Consider the following 13,312-nt stretch of genomic DNA (forward strand, 5'->3'; position numbering starts at 1 on the left):
AATCTGCTCACCTGTGTGTTTGTGGCCAACAAGTGTGCTTTCTCACAGAGCAGAGGTTTAATTGGAGCTGTTAAAATATTGTGTGCAATCCAGTATGCTCTGTCTGGTTGGTATGGTTCAGACCATACAAAATAAACTCAGTTATATCCAGACACAGAGGCTGTAAATTAAAATGGGTGGAGTTACAAATGTATCTTCTTAAAAAGCGTGTCACAGTGGGCAAAAAAAAACTAATGCTGCATCTAAGTTGCTACACAATATCCTTACAGAAATGCTAGCACGTGAAACTTTTAGAATATGAACGTCACAACCAGTCAGTGAATTCCTGCTGCGAAGCCCCAAGCTAAAAGGAGGATCAACAGATGCAAGTTGATGTCAGAGGATCTGTTCTCACATCTAGGGTTGGATGCTATTTTAGTTAATTTAAAAAAAAATGGATACCTATGAGCTTACACCTGTAAAAGACAGACTGTTTTAGGAAAAGATGAAGTCTTCAGAATCCCCAGTTTTTCATGACTGAATGTGCAGGCAACTCAGTAGGAAAGCAAACCTGCATGGGAGGTGTGTCAGGCAAAAAAGTAGGTGCTATCCAAAAAGACTATTAGCACAAAACTCCAGGTTGATGATGGAAATACAGGGAAAAACCAGCAGCCTTATTTGTAAAGCTGTGCATAAGATCCATACTAAAAGTGTACACGCAGAAATGCTGAAAATAATGTGCATAAATAAGGTAATTCGATTTATAAAACCGTGTGTACGCACACCTCCAGGCAATCTTCCATTTATACATCACAGTCCACACATAGTCATCTGTGCCAGTGCATCAATCATGCAGCATTACGCATGAGTGTCACAGAAATATTTATGTTTATAGCAACTAAACTGACTGCTTTACAACTTTCCAGAATGATTGCAACACTCGGTGCTATCAGGCCCCCTGAGATGTGAGGAACTATGATATGTGAACTTTATTTATTTATTAATTAGAGTTTTGCTATTGTGAACTTGGCCTGCAGTATCGGGGCATGGAGTGTGTTCATTTTGCTGTCAGAGCTGTCAGCAGCTTTGTTTCCAGACTTTGCTAATTTACACAATCCATATGTGCAGGTGGTGGAGTTTTGCCGGGGTGAGGTGTCCAGAGAAGGCAGAGTGTGAGCAGCGCTGTGGTGTCTACTGTGCACCTGACAACACCGTCACCTTCACTGCTGCGATTTCCCACACGAAAACTAAATGAAACACTGTGTCCTTGGTGATGCGGGTGGAGAATTAGAAGATATCATTAAAAACGAATTATATTCTGTTGCAACAAGGTGAAAAGTGAGGGCCTGGAGCCTAGATGGGCAGGTAGCATGTCAAAACTAATATGCAGAAAGGGTTCCATCGCAGACTGGGATCTTACACCGGGAATGTCAGACTCATCTTACATTATAGACCACATACAGTATATTTTTTTAGGCTGGACCACTTAAAATATGTTTCTCTCAGTGTAAACAAGTTTAACTGACTTGTAAAAACAAAAATTACCAGATTTTTCTTTTTACCCGAGTTTTGTTTCTGAGATAAATGAGATGAACATAAGAGGACATTCATTTTAAATTTCAAGAGAACGGTGGCAGTATAATGTTTGAAGGTGCACATCAGGCCCTTGTAGAGTAAAATTGAATATTTTTGTCTATACAACCCAAAATGTGATGTCCACATATGTGGACGCCAGGTCGCAGGAGGTTAAATCCGTAAGAAATATGGTGTAAAATTACAGAAAAAGTTCTGGTATTTCATTGCCCAGACTTTCCTGTAATTATAAAATACAATGTTTTGTATCATATACTGTGAAAAAACGAGAACGTCACCGTTATTTAAATCCGTATCTATTGCTTAATTACTTAATTACCTTTGCTTTGGTGTAGTATGAATTAGGGGTGGGTTTTGATGATTAAAATCGATTCTAGCTTGAATAACATGATATCGATTCATTAAAATCCTGAATCGATTTTTAAATATAAATTTATTTTGCCCGAAACACCAGAATCTCAGGTTAAACTTAAAATTGTTCAGCTCTGGTTATCGCCTTTCTTCACATTCTTCCCTTTAGTAATCCTCGATATTCAAAGTATCCTCACATTGGAATTGTTTGTTCCTTCTCATTTTAGAAAGAAGAAACAATAAAGTACTTGAATCCTACCCTTCCTGATAGAGCTGCTTCAAGTTAATCAAGTTAATATCTCTGCTGCTTTGTGGCTCATCTTGGCCTCTCAGCTTGATGTGAGGCAGCAAGTTGAAAGATCTGCAGTGATCAATGATGTATTAGATTATCACTACTTAATGTAATTGTAATTTAAATTGAGATAGACTTCTGAAATAACTAGAAATGACAGTGTTTTTTGTACACAAAGAATGAGCAGTGCATTGACTCCTCCTGTACTGTGTGTGAGATTATGCTGACACCATTGGACTGATTCTAATGTCTACTGATAGCACAGAGAGAGCTCCTTAAATCATTTGCCAAACATATGGCTCCTGTCATCTGTCAGTGCTCAGGCATCGCAGTCACACGAAACGGTGATTAAACATGCCATCGACATTTTTACAATGTGTCAGTTAAATGCTCTCTCACCTTTCCATTTAATGACTTCCTGGAACTTATGCGGCACACTCCACAAACTGAGTTGGAAATACCGTGTTTCTGCTTGCCTTAGCTCGACTCTCTCCTTTGGGGAAAATAGACTGCTGGGTTTGTTTTGCTTTGCTAAGCTAATGCTTAACTGCTCCTTACTGTGCTGGGCTAGCACCTGATGGGATAGGAAAGCGGTGCCATCCTGTTCTAATCAGCTTTCACTAGCTTTGTAATCCTAAGAGCTCTTCCTTCTATCGAATTTTAGATCAGGACTTCCTTATTTGTTGGTGACACAAAGGTAATAGAGTCCAGAACAGAGTGTAAATTAGCTTTTTCTTCTCACGAATGTTTCACTATAAAAGTCAATAAACTAAACGCTAAAATAACCACATTGTAAAACGTCACAACCTGTGGTGCAATATCGCGGCTCAAATCTTGCTTTCTGTTCAAACTTTGTCTTCCCAACAGCAAAATAAATGTCTTCCACTTCTTCCTTGCCTGCTCTGTTTTTTGGTCACCACACAGCGCCTTCTTTTCTATAGCAACCAGTAAATGGTGCCATCTTTATTTATTACAGAAAACAGAAGGCAACACTATCAAATCATGTTTGTCTCTGCCTCGGTGTCCTCACAGCATGAAACGGGCACCTCAGCAGGCCTCTTGTTTACTGTTTGGAATGACAACCGACTCCAACGTCTGCCCTGTTGGCCTCGGCAAGATCAAAGGGGTTCGGCGCAAGGGAAGCGCGGACGTCGCTTATGTATATCACCAGAAGAAAAATGGTAATGCAAGATGTAAGATACAAGTGCAGCACATTTATCTTTCATCAATGTAATTAACATCAGTACGCAGGGGATACATTGGAAAGTGTAATCTGTAGAGAGCTCTGTGGTTTCAGGTTTAGTATGGGTGAGCAAGAGGAAGCCACTCATGATTACAAAGGAAGGGTCTTCTCCCCAGAGAGTGCAATGTTGTGCCACCATGTTTCCACACAGGGCCTGAATAGACAAACACTAAATCTAGAGAGTGCACTTTGTTGATTTCACGCTGAAGTGATGGCATCTGCTCTAAATATTTTGGAAAAGATGATCTGAGATCTGCAGCTGGTTATAATATATGCCACAAGATAGATAGACACTGACACTACTGAAAAAGAGAAATTTGCAAAAGGCAGGCTGTGAAAACGTCTTTCTACAATAACTGCTATATGTACTATTTCCAACCAGTTATGAAACCAGAATTTAATCAGCCATCTCATTTTTAAAATGAAAAAATTAGAACGGTAATATTCTAATAAGTTTATAAAATGTTTAGCGCCTTTCAGCTCGTAGTTTCTTGTGGTAACGCTCATCTATAACGTTCTTGTTCAATCTCACCAGTATCCTCATTGCCATTTCTTAGAGCAGGTTGTTTTCAGCTATAAAGCTTAAATAAAGCCATTTCCCTTGTGAAGACAGCACTAAACAGCAACAGACATTCAGTGACTGTATGATTCACACAGTCTAGAGAGACAGGCTTTGGGTTTATTAGAGACCAAAGCGTAACTTGAAGGAATCACGAATGTTGTGCTAAAGTCACACTAGAGAAAACTTTGCTTGGAGACCAACCAAATTTTTAAGAGCTCGTGCAATGAATTTGTTGTCTCATTGCCTTTGAAGACAGGGACCAGGTCTGTGACAACTCTGTCAGCTGCTGTCTTCAAAGCAACATTGGTGTGTCAAGATGCGAAGAAAAGTCCAGTGAGACAAAGTCAGCCTGTTATTAGTTTATGATTGAATGATGTCGAGTTGGCAACTATGTGCCATCTGTTTGTGATAGATCAAGAGAAATTGCAAATGTGTTTCAAATTCTCATCAAACAGAAATTCACATTAACTACAACCGGAATGTCATCGATTTGAAACAGAAATTCTGAATTCCCTCAAAAAAAAAAAAAAAAAAAAAAAAAGCGACATAATCAGCAACCATGTTTTCATACAGGAATACAACAAGAACAAGGTGGCAACCAGGTGATTCGAATCGCTCTTTACAAAAAGACACATCTCAGGTGAGTTGTGCTTAATGGTGGAACTTGAGTCAGACTGAACTGTCTGTGTTATTTGCCAGTCTTCCTTCACCATCATGTCTGAGAATGATTGCAATCAGTCTGAACGGGACTGGGATTGTTTGGAGACAGGCTGCCTCTTGTCTCTGATATCATCTTGTGATCGAAAGTGGTCGCCCACAGTTCAACCATCAATGGCAAGGAGATCGACGTCCCACTTTTACTCTAGTGTGACTGATTTATCAGGCCACCAGAAACGTACGATCAGACCAATTCTATTGTTTATTCATGTCTCATTGATATTAAATGGGCAATGGTTGTAAACATTGACACCAACAGAAACTCTGTCTGCTAAGAAAATCTTGTGATATGACTGAAAGTTCCAGAAAACAAACAAACATCTATAGAGGTGAAGCTGTTTCCCCCCCAAAAAATAACATTACTTTATCTTTTATTTTTCTCCAGCAGTCTGGTGCATGATATCTCTCACCTCAGCAAGGGAAACAAGTATTGGTGCCAGCGACTTGACATATATCCATTATAGAGTGTACTGTTGCCGCTAATGGGATTTCTGAGGATGGAAATGGAAAGGAGGACAGGGAGAAGCTGCGAGAGGAACAGAACGGGAGGAGAAAAAAGAAGGCTTCGCTGCAGTGGATGTACGGTTAGATAGCTGCCGCTCTTGAATTCTTTACTCTCAGTATCGCTCGTATTATATTCACAGCATTTTAACATATTCACTGCTGAAGTGATTTTAAAGCTGAAAGTATCAACAAAATGCAAGAGAGCAGAGAGAAACTATCCAGAAGCAGCTGCCTACCATGCTTTATCACATGAAAAGCAATCATATAGGAAGACGTGTCTTGGTGAGGGAAGTAGCTAAATTAATTTTAATAGGCATTTCACATGGGAGGCCCCCCGCAAAGCCTTACATTGAAAAACTGCTTTTTAAAACATTATATCTTTAGTACAGTAAGTGAGCTAACGTTTCGCTTACATTTAGACATTTAGCCTCAAATACACTTATATTGATGGCGAAGACTTCAGGACAAAAACTATCAAGGGGAAAGCAGATGAGACAAAGTTAGCGGCCATGATGGAATTACCCCATAACAGGAGGTCCAGTGAGACTGGGTTTTCTGAGTCCCAGTTCCTAGAGTGTGCCAAAGGCCACTGTAACTGCTCTGGAGGCACATGCAGAAAAAAACATCTGGGTAAAAAATGTTTTTTTCCTTGGCTCAAAATGGGCCTTTGGGGTGTGACTATTTATTTAAGCATAAGTGGTTCACTTACAGGAACTTAAAGGAAAGAGGCTGTATTACCTTAATTAAAAATGTTTATTTAACTGGAAATAGAAAGAACAAGACTAAAGTGGCAGAACTGAGCTTCCTCTGAAGGGTGTCTGTGCTCAGTCTTAGAGATGGGATGAGGAGCCTAGTCATTAGCAACAGGCTCAGAGCAGAGTCGCTGCTCCTTTGCATTGAAAGGAACCAGTCGGGGTGGTTCAGGTGATGGAGACTCGTGGGCAGACCCCGGAGAGTTAATGTCTCACAGCTGGCTCGGAAACATCTCTCCTCCTTGGGCGAGCTGAAATCTTTGCTTAGACAGCTGCCACCATGACCTGGACTCAAATGAGCAGTGGAAAATTGGATGGCTGGATGTTTGAGTAAATAGAAGCCCAAAATGTTCAGTATGCAGGATTAACCCTCATCTCTCAACTCAGTCTGAATTTAGTCTCTGCAGAATAAAAGTTCTGACCAGGATATGAACTCAAATGCAGGTAGATCATACCCGCTTTCCTTTTATTTGTTCTTAAAATCTTAATATCCCAAGACAGCTGGCCAACCACGCCACTATTTTTTTTAAAAACAAAGATAAGGCTCTCCACTCAGCCTGTGTGCTTTCACTAATTATATTTGTCTTTTATTTTAGTCTCTGAGCCGCTGCTGTATAAATGGAATAGATTTTAATTTCTGTGAAATTTTGTTTTAATTTATTTGTTTGTCTCAAGCGCTCGCTGCATCATTTTAAATTACATTCTTCCTTTTTACTGCCTCCTGCTTAATTTATCTGTTTTCTTCATCCACATGGAACAACAAATGACACCAGAAATGCTTCAAGTCCCAGACAAAAAATGTAAGTTTGAGAGTGAAAGCGTAGCAAATGTCATACCACTTTATTTGGGTGAAATAAAGAAGAGATTTTGTAATAAGTTTCAGTGATTTCTTTCAGTGACCACTTACAAAATTATATATGCTTTTTTTACCAGATTTAGCTGCTAGCTAATTTGTCAATTATGGAAAAATGAGCCGCATCTGCCTCAATATCTGACCTTACTGAGCTTTTTTCTGATTAGATTTTGGCTTTAGTCACTAGTTTTAAATGTTATTAAGTGGAACATCATATTCTTTGTGTAAATTATGCTCTGATTTAGAGTAAAACACAACTGATTAAGTCCCTAGATAGATTAAACTGCTATCCTTGTTTTTTAGTCATATCCACCCCCAAAAAACTACACATGCCTTTACAAGTTGTCTGTGAAGGTTCTCAGTCATCCAGGTCATCACAGTCCAAGGAGCTCATCCGAGAAGCTACTTCAGTTCTACGGTCAAATGGTGGAGAATCCCAGATTTGACCTCAGGAAATCACATGATAGGGGTGTGGCTATGTTTCACAATGAGCTCACCTGAAACCCTGGCTGATTGTGACCCATACCTGTTTTCACACCTTGGCTCGTGTGATTAGGTAGAGGATCATTAGGGAGTCCATTGTCCCTATTGGGGGACACTTCCACAGGGCTTAAATCAGGGACTCACCACCATTTGACCCTAGAACTGAAGAAGCTTCTCGGATGAGAGGTGAAACGTCTTCAAGCCATTTAAAGAAGTCCAGACACTTTTCTTTCGAAGCTCCTTAGAATGCCTTTTCAAGCTGACCAATGAAGTTATTGTCACTATTTCCATCTTTTACATACAGTTTAGAATAAAATTTGACTTCTCCAGTCTTTACTTTCTCAGACACCCCCTATTTGTTTACTGGGACCTTGTTCTGGACCGACATGAGAACAAAGCATACATAAAAACAAAACACAAAATACCGAAGGGAAGAATATAAAACCACTGTTCTGCTCTATTAGTAGTCTGCACAGCAACAAAATCCTTGTGTGAATGGTGAATTGTGTCCTCAAAAGTACTGCATGTTGCGTGGAAGAAAAGAGTCCTTATCTCTTTCTATTTCAAAAGATATGGAAATTCATATCAGACACCCTGGCTTACAACCATCACATGTCTTGAAAAGAGGACCTCATACACAAGCAACAAACAAGCAATTTAGAGAGCGGACCTGGGGAATTTCATGTGACCGTGCACAGCCCTACTTACTGGCACACTGACACCACTGCTCTTACGGCACAAACATTTCCACCTCGGTCTCAAAGTTTCCTCTGCTGAGCTGTGCCCATTCAAGGGGACCTTTAATGGACTTGTGCCGGCTTTCTGTCAGCGAGGTTAACTGAGTCAGCAACTGCTCAACTTGAGCCAGCAATACTATCTTGGCTTAAGCAATGATTCACACATGCCTAACAGCAGCCAGCATCACATTGCCAGTGGATTCACTCATTCACAACTAAGCACATTATTCAGAACATGACTCACTAATTGATAGAATCCTCAGTAGGCGTTGCTGCTTTTCCTTCAAGTTTATGCTCATCTATATAAATTTGTCATCATAGGATAAAACGCGTTGCTCTGGCCAAAGCTAATTTTACATATTCTGATAAAATGTGCATGTGAAGAACAATTTTACAGACTCAACATGCAGTTTAATTCATCATTAAATCAGACTGCAGTGTTTTCATTCATATGATACATAAAAAAAAAAGTGTGTATTTCAAGTGAAACCACTGGCCCAGGGCGTTAAATAGCTGATTATTGCAGGAGAATGATTTTTCACTGCTTCCATTGAGAGAGTTAATATGGCATTTTTAGACCTTGCATGTGCGCAGGTCTATAATTCACGTTCATTCAGTGGACTGGTATCCTCACAAATAGCAGTGCACGCTCTAAGCACCAATACTGGTCTCCACATCATGGCTAATGAAGTGCCTGACCTTTTCCAAATGAAGACACCCACTCAGCAGCTTAAACACCAAACGATAATCCCAGTTATGTCTGATAATTATGCCAAGCACTTTTACTTTTCAGTCAGTGGAAGGGAATACACTGGACATGATGTATATAACATGATGCCAAAGCTGAAAGAGGAGCGTTTTTAATGCAGCATTTATGCGTCGGAAACTAGCCCTCGATGACCAGAATCATTCAAATGAATAGCTATTTCTATCTATTCGCTGTCAGTCAACATGACTGTTAGTCCGGCCATTCTCCTTTGAGCTCCTCCGAGCTCAGACACACGGCTGCTTCTGAGGATAGAGACGTCACTCAAATCTCACGTTTAATGTGGATTCTCTGTAACGTCAGCATGCTAACGTGTTCACAATGACAACTTGCTGAGGCAGATACTTTTTATCACAGTATGGCTAACAAGCAGTGTAGCTATACAGCACAGTGAGGTTGATGTGAATAGGTTTAGTACTGTTACAGTCCCTCAACGTAGTATTAAATGATTCTCTTAAAGCTACAGAAAGTACTCCTAATAACATTTAACAGAAAAAAAAGTGTTAAAAAAAGGAAACGGCCATCAAGATGATGTGTGATTCAGTGATTTCATTTTCTGCTTTGTTGAGCATGCCTCGTAGCAACAGCATTACAGTAACTACCTATGACAATTTGGCCAATGCATTCTATGGCTTTTGACATTTATTTAAACATTACGTAACGAAAGGTCAAAGCTGTCGAGATTTCTTTTGCTTCTTGTTAAACACACCTAATTTTTAATAAACTGTAATTTAAAAAAGGCCTTGTGGCCAAATGCTGTGTTCATTTTCTTGAGAGATGGTGCCGTGCTTGTGATGAAATCATTTTTTTGCGCTTCTCACATTTTCATTACGCAGTTTTTGTAACTCCTTTGAAATAAAAGATCCATTGGTAATTACTGCATCCCAGCTACTGGATGCAGATTAAAATATTGATGAGAGTAATAAGGAAACATGAAATCTATGCTGCTGCATATAAAACGTTAAAATTCATGTGGAATTGCATTTTCAGCTTTATATTTGCTGTTGCTGAATCTCATATGCATGCTTACAGATAGCCGTGTAACCTCTTGAATATTTTAAATCCAAACACGGCTGCTTGCGCATGTGTTCAGTGTGCTGGTATCAGAACTCCTCTGTTGTGTGTGTTTGTGTGTAGGCACCATAAGGTAAATGTACATACCAGCAGGACAGTCGCCTTCTGACACAATAAGCACTTCAGACTGCTGCTTGCAGGCATCCCTGCGCAGGAAGCACTCGTTCTGGTAGTTCTTATTGTTGGAGCCACACACAGGCACATAGTCATTGTTGCACTGCAGAGAGGAGAGAAGAAAACAGGTAAGAAAAGGAGCATGTAAAAGAGACAAGGTTAAACTAAAGTGATATAGTGAGTCTGTGTCCTCAAGTAAACACTTGAGCCTTCAGAATTCTGCAGGGAAGCCACTGCCTTCAATTTCCAATTTGAATACGCTTCAATCTCAGCACTGAAAAGAATGACATGTATGGAAACGCCACCAAATACATAACCCGCTTGGCAGAGCAATAAAATACCAGAACTTTAAAGCAACAGCTGATGCCTACATCGCTCACATTGCACATTTATGGAGCGACCAACAGCACTGAGCAGACCACTGCTGAACAGCACAAACAGGAAAAAAGATCTGCTTTTAAATCCAATACTTCAAAAAGCCTGATGATCAAGTTGGAATACTTTTCTTTAATTCCAGCGTTCTCCTTTGTTAAACTCACTAAGTTCTTCAGTATTTCGGTTAAGGGGTTTTGGCGCACCTATATACTGAAAGCTTCTTCTACAAGGACAAACCATAGCAGGTTCATTGTTAGCTAAGAAATGAAATTGAGATTTCCATGAAAACAGTGCAAATCTCCACTTTGTTCTTACCCAACGTGGTACAGTCAGATAATATTATAAGAATCTTCTGCTTCCTGTTCGAAATTATAAGCAGATTACAAATTGGCCACACCAGCTTGAGAAACTAGCCATTGTTACCAATGTCAAGTTAAAGAGACAGTGGAGTACGCTCTGACGTATGTAAGGATACATGAATAAAAATGAATGGTTATCCAGGTTGTTGAAAGAAGCTGGCGTATTTAAAAGAGTGTGACTCAATTGGAAAAAAACAGCATTCATTGTTATTACTTGAAGAAAGTGAAAAAATTGAGAAAACGTCAAACAGCACAGAACTAGTGCCCTCAAGAGTTTAAGTAACAGAAACATCTTGACATCCCCTGCTCCTCAACACTGGTTTTCTGTCCACATCTGCTTAAGCCGAGTAGCAAAGTGCGGCGTCAGATGCACGTAAGATAAACTCAAGTGAGATGGGTGGAAGGAAGAAAAAACCCTGCCCAGAAGAACTCAGCAGGAGTGAATTCATAGTATGTACAGCATGTTAACCAGCTAAACTGCTTAGGATAGAGTGTATTCACAAAGCTAAAAAAAACTCATTTTCAGTGTAACATTTCTATACTCCTTCACCATTGCTAGAATTACGATTAAGCACCAGAAACCTAACCATGCAGTACCCTTTTTAAGGGAAATTAACCCCAATTAACCTTAAATATATCTGCCTCACATTAGCGAGATCATACGGTGTTTGAAGTTCTTTAAGACTGCCTGATGAAGATATACCAGTGCTGATTCTAACTGTGATACCTGAAAAAATTAAAGCTGGCACATTATAGCGGATTATAGGATATTACAGTACAAGCACCAGTCTAGTCACAGCTACAGTCACATGTTCCAGTTTACTGTGACTCACTTCCCTTTCATTAACTACTAAACTGCTCTCACTTCACGGGTGACTAAAGAAAGGTAACGTCATTCACTTTCCTGTTGCCGTGGTGACTTCATTCGCTCACTTTGAGACAACACAAACCCCAAAGTCAGCTGAGATCCTCACACTCATGCTTTTTTATATAAAAGTTAATATGCTGCACAGTCCTTAATGTCCTTTTTATACTTTTTACTCTGATTTGAATGAGCCATCTGTGGCTGCCACCAACACCACCTTGCACCTACCCCATTCACACCCCTGCATTAAACCTCAAGATTAACAAAACATGGTAACAAATAAGGCTAAGAATGACTTTGTCTCGTTGACTAGCTTTTGTATTATTAGGTATTCTTTCTGCCATGATCATCGTCTATTGAAAATCTGAAACTGCCCTTGAATCAAAGCATATTATGCTTTGTTCACACTTTGTCCAACAGGAAAAAATGCAAATGGTAATTTACCAGCGTAGAAAAGGAGTAGGTGAGCTAAAATCTTATCACACATCGCACATCTGGCAGATTGTCATTCTACAAACTAATTCAAAAATCGGTCAAACTTCAGTTCAGCGTAGGTGTTAAAAAACAAGAAGCGAAAAGAAAGAATAGCTTGGCACGTCCTCCTCTGAATTGTGTTTAATTATGAGCGGATGCGCACATCAAATCAGTACAAGTCTAAAAACAACTAGCACCATGGATTTTGTTAATAGATTATATTCACACTGCAGACTTCTGAAAAGCTGCACACCTCTTGTTGCTCCACTGGAGCAGTAGGAGGTTAAGTGACTTGCTCAAGGGCACTCAGCAAAATAGCTACTACGGTACATGAGAACATTACTCATTCATTTTCCTCACATGGTTTGTTGGCTATGGAGTAAGTCAAGATTTTTCAGATGACTGATGGCACTGGAGGGTCGAGTCTTAGTTTTCATTTTTTTGGCTGTAGAGGAGAGATATGCATTTGATTTGAAATCGATTCACTGCTGCCGCACTGTAGGAATAACAAACGTGATTATTCAATTGAAAAATATTACCCACTATTCCCTGGGAAGAAGGAACAGCTATCAGAAGGTCCAGAGAAATTGTTGCTCGGTAGTCACAGCCCGTAACCTGATTAAATATAAAAGTGCTGAAAAATGGGGAACGTGTGAAAATGTGTTCCTGCTGGGTGTGACATCGCAAGGACAAGAGGCTCACTGGATATTCCCCACAGGGATGAAGCTAAGGAGCTCACGGCTCTTTGTCTCCACTTCTTTTTTTTTACTCTAAGTCTCTAATGGATTGCTCTGAAATCTGTTTTCTCATAGCTAAATCATCTCTGTGCCCTCACGGATCGCTGCATGGTTTTCACAAATGGACATATTGTAGACGCAGACAGGCATTAACAACATATTCAAGTACGTCTGTGTTTATGGTCACATGTCAAGCCAACTTTGTAAAAGCTTAGTGTTGGAGAAAAATAATATTTTTATCCTCTTCCTTCCTTCCAGTAAAAAAAACCCATTTAGTCTAATATTGGTTGAAGCAAGACACTTGAAGCTCTGACTTTTTCACTCGTTCCTCTTCACACCTGTCCATTAGCACAATATTTTTCCGCTGCTAGTTACAGTGGTTCGCTTTAGCAGGTGGTTAACAAAAAAGGGGTCAACAGCAAGATGTCGTGGTGTGCTAAGCTGCCAGCTTTTGACACTTGTTATATGCTCCATTGCATATT

The 13,312-nt window shown here is 39.8% G+C and overlaps 1 protein-coding gene across 1 annotated transcript in view; it reads right to left on the reverse strand.

The window, feature by feature from the left end:
- Nucleotides 1–13,312, reverse strand: part of tmeff2a (transmembrane protein with EGF-like and two follistatin-like domains 2a) — a 133,843-nt gene that overhangs the window by 70,874 nt on the left and 49,657 nt on the right. Inside the window, exon 3 of the mRNA XM_004559195.5 lies at nucleotides 9,994–10,123. Coding sequence (XP_004559252.2) covers nucleotides 9,994–10,123 — 130 coding nt within the window. The remainder of the gene's footprint in view (nucleotides 1–9,993; nucleotides 10,124–13,312) is intronic.

Source organism: Maylandia zebra, linkage group LG16, assembly GCF_041146795.1.
Source record: "Maylandia zebra isolate NMK-2024a linkage group LG16, Mzebra_GT3a, whole genome shotgun sequence".
Lineage (NCBI taxonomy): Eukaryota > Metazoa > Chordata > Actinopteri > Cichliformes > Cichlidae > Maylandia > Maylandia zebra.